Source organism: Drosophila ananassae, chromosome 2R (assembly GCF_017639315.1).
Source record: "Drosophila ananassae strain 14024-0371.13 chromosome 2R, ASM1763931v2, whole genome shotgun sequence".
Lineage (NCBI taxonomy): Eukaryota > Metazoa > Arthropoda > Insecta > Diptera > Drosophilidae > Drosophila > Drosophila ananassae.
In genome coordinates this window covers 4,027,200-4,036,788 of record NC_057928.1, presented here as the reverse complement: position 1 = coordinate 4,036,788, position 9,589 = coordinate 4,027,200, and the positions used below count along the sequence as shown (strand labels likewise).

Genomic DNA, 9,589 nt, shown 5'->3' with positions numbered 1-9,589 from the left:
TTTTTTCAGTTTCTCGGGAAATTAAACTGATTGATCTTCGGGCGCGATCACGTCGGGGTCACCAATGTTGAGCGATCAGAGTTTTGATAGCGACCGAATTAAAGACGAGATTCGATAGTTTATATTCAATTTATTAAGCTAATTCCGCACAATAAAACAAATAGCGGCCCGTCAATAACAACTCCCAAAAAAAAAAACAAGAAGAAGAACCGCTTTGGCGCAGAAGCTCTTCCAAAGCTCCCAAAAGCGCATGCGCTACAAAATGACAACAAAGTGCATGCGAATCTGGGAGACAAAAGAGAAGATTAAATGCCGCTGCAGATAAACAAATTATCAATATTCTAATTAGCCTATCTGGTGGCTGCTTAGCCCAACAAACATAATAAAGGGGATTTGTATTAAACGAAGCATACTGTGTTATTTCTGGGCTCGGGCAATCACTTCGAATCTATAAATGCAGTGGAACGCACCCCCAAACTTTGTGAGCTAGTCGCGGCATTTGTTGCGATCAAACAATAGCAAAAACAGTATATAAAATAACTTGAATGGTCTCAGTTTTTATTTCGCGATATACAACAAAGCCTTATTTATAAGTGAAGAATTTATAAACTAATGAGTCTTTCATATACGCCTCTTTCATATTTACGAGTCTTTCATATTTTTTTTGGGAAAAGCTAGCAATGTTATTTATTTCTTCTAATCTCAAGCTCAAATAAACAATACTAATAATACCAATACCATGAATCACTATGAACCAAATTGCGGATAGCTTGACAGAATGATAAAACCAAGACTCATCAGAGTATAAAAGCGATAGTGAATAAGTTAAAAAAATAATAAAATGGCACGGAAATTCGAAGTGTATTTGCATTTTTATGTTGTATTTTACTAAAATACTTATGATTTAAAAAATGTATACAGTATTTCACCGCTTCTCAATTATGACTTTTGATTTTTGTTTTAATTCCAGTGTTTCTAACTTTTTGATAATAAACGGATATGTCGAAACATATAGTTCTCATGAAGTTATTGTAAGTACTAATTCCATGATGGACAGCGGCTAACCTTCATAAAATTAAAATTGCCATCTTAACCTCTTGAACTTCACTCTAAAACGTAAGTATAGTTTCCGAACTATTCTGCTTGAGTAGATAGCTATACAAGAAAATGTTAACAATACTGATTTAAAATGCCAATGTACACATTTTCGTTAAGAATATGTATCAAACTTCATACTTTGTCTATGTTTAAGCTTAAAAATGCTATATTTTTGGCAATTCCTCAAACTTAGTTTATTACAACCATTTAAATTTTAAGACCACTTATACTTATAAGTTTTTACATATTTATGTATGAACGTTTGTACGTTAGAATTTTCTTTTTTGACACATTTTACGCATATATTTATCTACATATTTGATTCGGACACAGTGTTCTTTTAAACATTCAATATCCAATTTTATTGCTAAGACAATATTGAGCGGTCTTTTAATATATGTATATGTTTTCTACACACATATAAACATATAAGGGGTTCATATGAAGTAGATTAAGATTCGTTAATGTTGCCTTACATCCAATTTTGTATATTATATAAACTTTAGGCTAAATGTATTCCTTGTCGATTATGTCCGCAGTTCATCAGCAATTTATTGGAACAAAGCTGTTATACACCTCACGGTTTCTGGTACGTTACCCATATTCTTATATTTTCAAAAGCCTCTTTAAATTTGCAAAACTAACTACATATGTACCTTATAACCCGGCTGTAGATAATATGTTAATAAACACGTACATACATATGTGTGTGCATATATGTATCTATACACATCCAAATATGCACATACATACAGTAAGACAAATTTACAATTTTATTTTTATACCCTTGCAGGGTTCTATAATGTGGCTCAGATGTTTGTAACGTAAAGAACTAGTAATTTGAAACACCAAAATGAATGCGTGCATAACTATGTAAAAAAAATAAAACACATACATAAATATAAATATTTTCCAGATCATCACTTTGACTCGAATGGCTTATAATTATGTCTACTTGCTCTAGCTGTGTTTGCTGCCTTTTTACATACACTTTTTTTTACGAAACAGCTGGATTTTTGTGCATTTATTATTCCCTATAAGAATTTTACATTATTAAAATTTGACTTAAATAAACATCGGTCCTTTGTATGAACGCTTATTCACATTTGGCTACCTAGGCAGTTTTAGGTACAAATTGGACGTATGTATGTACATGTGCGAGAGCAAGTATGTATGTATATATACATATACACATACATACATCGATCGAATTTATCGAACGAGTGGTGAATCTATTGGATTTCACCAATCTTCGTGGGTCCGTAGAAGTAAATATGAGTTTAAATAACTTCACAGAATTTTAATTTTCCAACATTCTTGACCCTATAAGGTTCATATGTATATGTATTCTTGATCAGGACGAGTTGACAATAAATAAAGCATGTCGGTCTGTCTGTTTCTATGTATTTTACGCGGAGGTTATATATATAAAATGTTTGTTTCCTTTAAATTAAGGAATAAATGTAAAAAAATAACACAAAATATCGTTTTAGCTCAGCATTGGCTGGGGCCGATACGATAGCTTTTCTTTGTAGTTTGTAGTTGATTTGTTGAAATTTGTTTTCTCGGCTCATTAAAGATAGAACTTTGAGGTATATAAATTGTTTGAGATACACCATGGAGTAATCCAAATAAAAGCACCGCTCCTAGCTATCAGTTTTTAGCCAAACTGCGGTTTGGAAAAGCCTAAAAAAAATATGAAAGCATCTTAATTTGTATTTCTGTGACTAAGGCGTGAACTAATAGATTTGAATAAAACATTTTTAACACAACCTTTTATTAAGACTGACAACACGTTTCGGATTTCTGTATTTGTTTTTTATAAGAAAAACAAACGGCAATAGCCACATATGTCCTGCACATGTCCCATTAAACGCAGCGTATTACAAGGCGATCGTTCCATTCGTTTTTATGCCCTTGCAGAGGGTATTATAATTTTTGTCAAAAGTGTGCAACGCAGTGAGGGAGATATCTCCGGCCCTATGAAGTATATATATTCTTGATCAGGATCACCTCCTGAGTCGATATAAGCATGTCCGTCTGTCTGTCGGTTTCTACGCAAACTAGTCTCAGTTTTAAAGCTATCGAGTTGAAACTTTGCATACATTCTTTTCCTTGCAGGTAGTACATAAGTCGGAACGGCCGAGATCGGTCGGCTATATCCTATAGCTGCCATATAACTGATTGATCGGAAATGCCATAACTTTGGTGTTTTTTAAGTCAGAGTTGGGACTTTCCACACATATTATATTTCACCAAAATATCTTATGTACAAAATTTCATAAGGATCGGCCGACTATATCCTATAGCTGTCATAGAACGATCGGAATTGGCATAACTTTGTTGTTTTTTAAGTTAGAAAGATGGGACTTGGTACTGATTCTATTTTGGACAAAATAATCCGATTTGCCAAATTTCATAAGGATCGGCCGACTATATACGATCCGCTATATATCTAATAATATAAGATGCGTGGCGCCACCTAGCTGACTGCGACTCAACTGCAAGGGTATATCAACATCGGCTCCGCCCGAAGATAGTTTTCCTTTCTTGTTTAGATATCATGATAGCCAGTTGTAAAAAGTAATTTTGATGCTTAGTTTCTCGCTGCTCATCATAGAAAATTCCTTCTCCGCACTATATTTTTTTGACGACCACATCTTACCTTCTCCGGCCGTATTCAAAATAACTTTTACTTTTTCAATAAAACTTTTAGAATCGATTTATAGAAGAAAAATGTTATCAACTCTGCGTGACCATCCTAAAAACTGTTTTTGCTGCCATTCCAACTAAACAATTGGTCTGATTGGATATTCCAGTTTATCTAGTCTTATATGTCATTTTTTTTCAAAATTTTTGAGTAAAATTGTAGAAATATAAATATTTGGAATCGGAGATCTCCAAACAATGCTGGACCACTTATATTTCGAATTAAGGGGGCAGGATGGTTTGAGACTTAAAAAAAATTTTTTTTTCAGAAATTTTTTATATAATAGAACATTATCTTAAGAATATCCTGTGAAAGTTTCATGTCGATCGGACTAAAACTTGCTTAGATACCGATTTTCTAGTTTTTTTCTGTCCATATACTTTCCATTGCTTTTAAAACTTTAGACGCGTTTTGCTCAAAACAACTTTTTCAAGTCGGTGCGTAACGTAACTCAAAAAGTAATGCTCGGATCTAAATAAAATTTTGTACACATCTTTAATACAATAAATACTTGCGGATGAACGAACGCTTTTTTTTTTTTTAATTTTTTTTACTTTTTTTAGGGGCAAAAATGGGCGGATTTTTATGTAAAAATGGCACTTTTGACTTTGAAACCGCGCCAAAAATCCAAAATTGCATATTTTTCAAAATGGTTTCGTTCATCCGCACAAGAAACAAATATTTTAAGTAAATCAATTCAATTTTTTGATTTTAGATAACACTGTAAGGCCAGACTTTACGCACCGCAAGAGACCAATTTTTTGAAGCGACTCCGGCCGACTGCCGTCACGGAATAAATACTAATTATTTCTTAATAAAAAATATTCTTAAATACTCTACAAATATAGCCATTTATCGTGTAAAAAATTTGGATCATTTCGTTCACTCAGAAATGAGAAAAAAAATCGCAAAAATGTGCTTTTTTTCAGCCCCTGAAACCATCCTGCCCCCTTAAAGAAAAGCTAGCTTAACGAAATTTTTTTAATATTACTTACAAGTTGACTTTAATAATTGTTTAATTTAAATATAGGGGCACAATCACATGTAAGGGATCCCACCCTTAGGGTGGGAGATTCACCCTAAGGGTTTATTTAGTTACCCCAAACTATTTCTTAAGCTAATTTACATCTGAAAAACAAATTTAAGCCGAATCTATACCTTGAAAGGTTATTAAATGTCTAATAAGCTAATAATTAGAATAATTTCAGGACACAGTTATATTTTCCCCCCATTCGAAATTCTATAACTATAACTATCTATCTATAACTGTTTCTATGTTCAAAACGTATCTAGTTTATGTACCGATGCACCGATACCGATAGTTTTTTTTTTAATTTCCAATCCAACAACAAAATGCCTTCGCACTAGGCCGAAAAGTTATTGTAATTTTCCTTGCCTATGCTGGGAGCAGCACACGTATATGACTTTGCTCTACCCATAGGACAGAGCAATCCAACAACAAAGGAACGAGAGCAATGGGACTGAGCATTCCTGATTTAGACCCATTCCTTCTAGTCTAATAAAAATGGAAAAATACGCTCTAAAAACATGGGTTACTGTGGTGTTACCCCTTTACTTATTGATACTAATTTCTAAAAATATATATACTGGAATTTTTCTTTTTTTTGCTTATTACTACACATTATTGCACATCCCTGAAAAGTGAATTATGTATATTTAATAAATAAGAAATATTTTTTCTTGAAATTATATAAAATGTTTATAATAAATTTCAGCATTCCTTAATTTATTTCAGACAACTTAATAATATTGATTTTTCTGGAACGAAGATAAAAAACAAGCCGCCATTCTCCAGCAACCATTTTTATCACGAACAAAGTTTTACGGCAGAGGAGCATCTAAAGGTCGGAGCAATAAAAAATATGACACTTCCAAGTGCAGCTCGTGTGTATACAGATGTAAATGCACATAAGCCTGATGAATACTGGGACTACGAAAATTATGTTGTCGATTGGGGAAATCAGGACGATTATCAATTGGTCCGTAAATTGGGGCGTGGAAAATATTCTGAGGTATTTGAGGCAATTAATATAACAACCACAGAAAAATGCGTCGTTAAAATTCTGAAACCTGTCAAAAAGAAGAAGATAAAGCGCGAAATCAAAATTTTGGAAAATTTACGTGGTGGAACTAACATAATTACACTTTTAGCCGTTGTAAAGGATCCTGTGTCTCGAACTCCGGCACTAATTTTTGAGCACGTGAATAATACGGACTTTAAACAGCTTTATCAAACATTAACAGACTATGAGATTCGCTATTATTTGTTTGAGCTTTTAAAGGCACTTGATTACTGCCACAGCATGGGGATTATGCATCGTGATGTAAAACCTCATAATGTAATGATTGACCATGAAAATCGCAAATTACGCCTTATTGATTGGGGCCTAGCCGAATTTTATCACCCTGGCCAAGAATATAATGTTCGTGTAGCATCACGATATTTTAAAGGACCCGAGTTACTGGTGGACTACCAAATGTATGATTATTCACTCGATATGTGGTCGCTAGGTTGTATGTTGGCTTCAATGATATTTAGAAAGGAGCCGTTCTTTCATGGTCACGACAACTACGATCAACTGGTACGCATTGCTAAGGTGCTGGGCACTGAGGAACTTTATGCCTATTTAGATAAATATAACATTGATTTAGATCCTCGATTTCATGACATTCTACAACGGCATTCTAGAAAGCGATGGGAACGATTTGTTCATTCCGACAACCAACATTTAGTTTCTCCAGAAGCCCTAGACTTTCTTGATAAACTATTACGTTATGATCATGTTGACCGACTTACTGCTCGCGAAGCTATGGCTCATCCATATTTTTTACCTATTGTCAATGGACAAATGAATCCTAACAATCAGCAATAGGATGCATACTGGGTTATCGAGATGGGGTTAGCAGCCATTTAATACTTACGATAATAATTATGAAAAATAAAAAAACTGAAAATAAAATAAATTGAGATATGGTCTTAAATTACTTATAAAATAAAATGTTTACAAGGGAATCCCATTAAATTGGAAAAAACTTTGGAATATATTCACAAATATTTTAAAAATGTGTCAAACTAAATTTACTACCGATCAGGGGAAATTTATGCTAGAAAATTTATTCCTGTTTTTATAAAAACAAGGGCTTATTTTTGACCGTAAAGTACAGAATCAAAAATTAACCAAATGTGTAAATTAGTTGCATTAAATATGAAGTTTTATTCTTATAGGGCTTTTTATTCCTGCTAATTTTAAAACGAGTAGTAGAGATATAAACTAAAAGTTAATGCAAAATTTTACATCAACAAATTTTTTTAATCGAGTTGTAAGCATATTTTATATTTAAACGATTACAATGACACGATGCTTGATACAATATTTTATACAATTTTATTTAACAACCCTCGCTGAGGTATTATAATTTTGGAAAGAGATTAAGATACAGGGGTATTTCTACTACCACCACCTACCAGGGAAACTGAATCCACCAAAATCTATTATTGATCATTGGAAATTCTCGTGCTCTTCAGGTTAAGGTAGGGTGTCTTGATTACATGTTAAAGAATGAATATTCCAATAATTTGCCAATTTCGGAGTGACTACAATAAGTATGGGGGAACACTTATTTGTAAAAAAATCGGACTGGATTGTCCCGAGCGTGGCTAAATTAAGAAACATTTTTTCCAAGACAAGAAACCTGATCCCAATCCGTTCCGGCATAATTGTGTGAAAGAGCCGCGGCACTAAGCCAAATCCCATAAAGCGCGTGCATGAAGGTGTGGCGCCTCCAGTGGCGAACGCATAGACCCTTATCTATGGGAGCACCCGGAACGGCGAACGACGGAAGGACAAGTGCTGACGGAGGAGACAAGGAAGTGTGCGGAGGAGCAGTATCGGAGGCAGTGAAGGGGAATCAGGTCGAATCTACGTATTCGGTTTAATATACCCAAAAATTATGTTGCGGACTGAACAAGCAAAAGAATACTGACTAAATTCAAGTGACTTAAATCTAGGTCATCCCCTGCCCCAAATAAAATCTTTATTTAATAACAGTTCAGTAAAGTTGTTTTTCGCCGCTAACCTACATGTATTCACCTTTCGTACAGCTCGAATCTCGTTAAAGAATTGAGGAAGATTAAGGTTGTAATCAAAACCAATACTTCTATTGACATAAAGTATCCATTAAAAATGTCGGTTAATTTCGTTTCTTCCCCTAGGCTGATTTTACGTACGTAAGATATAAATATAACATATAACATAAGCCTTACATAAATTTTGTTTAAACATTATTTTGGAAATCTCTGTCAACTTCAACAAATTCGTCTTGGTATACAAGGCACCTATTAAATTTAAAGAACATCACGAATAGACTTTTAAATAAACATAAAATATCTGGCTGTACTATTAGTAATTCAAAATATCTAATAGCTCGGTTTAAATTCCGATCGGATGTTTGATGCAGTTTACTAAACACTAAGCGTAAACATGTATCTTTTCCTGCTCTTCTTAAGGTTGAAAACTAATCAAATCTGGTGAATTTCTGGTTCAAAGAGATTTTGAGCGTAAGAATGAGAGTAAGATTCTCTCAGGGGCCCGTCGCAAGAAATTTTTTCGTCTATTTTCGTTGTATCAAATGAGAAGTCCATATGTTGTATGGTTAGTGGTAGTAGTAAGCGAATTAACCCAGAAGACATGTATTTTTTGCAAAAGGCTTTTATAAACAGTTCCAAAAATAAATAAAACTGGAAGACAAAAAGCTTAGGTTTTCTTTTTACCTGTGCATGGAAAATACCATCCGAACACACTGCAAATAAGTAAATTCCACCATTAACTTAATCTTAACCGTGTTCTTATGTCAGCTTTAAAACTAGAAACTATAGATGATCATTCCAATTATAAAAACAAAATGATTTCAGGTTTAATTTGTTCTTACAAACTAATAATTCATAAATTCTCTCCGCATATCGGCTTTTCTGACAGCGCAGCTGCGAGACAATTAAAGAATAAGAATATTGGATTAACAAAAGGAAGCTCAAAGAATAAAAGCTCTCCACACCTTCTACTCAGAGGTCTCCATAGCCACCTACAAAAAATACCTAATCCTAAACAGCCTAGGCTATCTCATATAAAAAGATGGTACCGCGACCTTAACAAGTAAGGTATCCATAGCTATGCTACTAGAAACTCATTTCCATGGATACTATCCAGATGCAGACGTTTCGCTCGATGCAAGCGAAACCCACCCACTTTCAGTTAAGCATTGGTCAGAAAAACTTATACAGGGCTGTACGATACACAGTTTTGAACTTTACAAATCAGCTGGTCCCGATGACCGGCATACCTGCATTATACCTGCACAAATCCAATCAAAATTCAATCGCTTTGAACTGGCTCTCAAATATCTTTATAACATCTTAGTATCTCGAAAAACTAACACAGCAGTGGCACATTTTACAGATTGTCTTCATACGAACAGTTAATCCATCGCATACGACTCAAAAAGACACGGCTTTTTATGCACGTATCTCTTTATGTAATAATGTTCACAGGAAAATACCCATAATATAAAAATATATTTACAAACACTGCCCTTGCCACACCAAAATTGAAAATCCAAAGGCACTCTTTCAGCCGAGTAGGGAGTTGGGGGTGGTGCTAGACTGGAAACAGAACAGAAGAAAAATCTAAGAAGGGTGCAGAAGCCGTCTCGTGTGAAAGGCAATACGGCAAATACATGCATACACATGTATTTATACTGCCAAAG

The 9,589-nt window shown here is 34.1% G+C and overlaps 1 protein-coding gene across 8 annotated transcripts; it reads left to right on the top strand.

Annotated features, from left to right (window-relative positions):
* The first annotated feature begins 959 nt into the window (after positions 1 to 959).
* Positions 960 to 6,793, top strand: LOC6493877 (casein kinase II subunit alpha). Of its 8 annotated transcripts, none has more exons than XR_006507138.1 (3): positions 960 to 1,116; positions 1,605 to 1,687; positions 4,524 to 5,538. XR_006507138.1 is itself a non-coding variant. In XM_044714991.1 (3 exons), the coding sequence occupies exon 3, from the start codon at positions 5,692 to 5,694 to the stop codon at positions 6,700 to 6,702; it is 1,011 nt and encodes a 336-aa protein (XP_044570926.1). In that variant the 5' UTR covers positions 982 to 1,116; positions 1,638 to 1,687; positions 5,545 to 5,691; the 3' UTR covers positions 6,703 to 6,793. The 8 variants fall into 8 exon arrangements, 3 of the variants coding, with proteins under 3 accessions (XP_001958601.1, XP_044570926.1, XP_014764611.1); XR_006507139.1 differs by lacking the exon at positions 4,524 to 5,538 and adding an exon at positions 2,015 to 3,210; XR_006507137.1 differs by having other exon boundaries at positions 962 to 1,116; positions 1,638 to 1,687.
* The last annotated feature ends 2,796 nt before the right edge of the window (positions 6,794 to 9,589 follow it).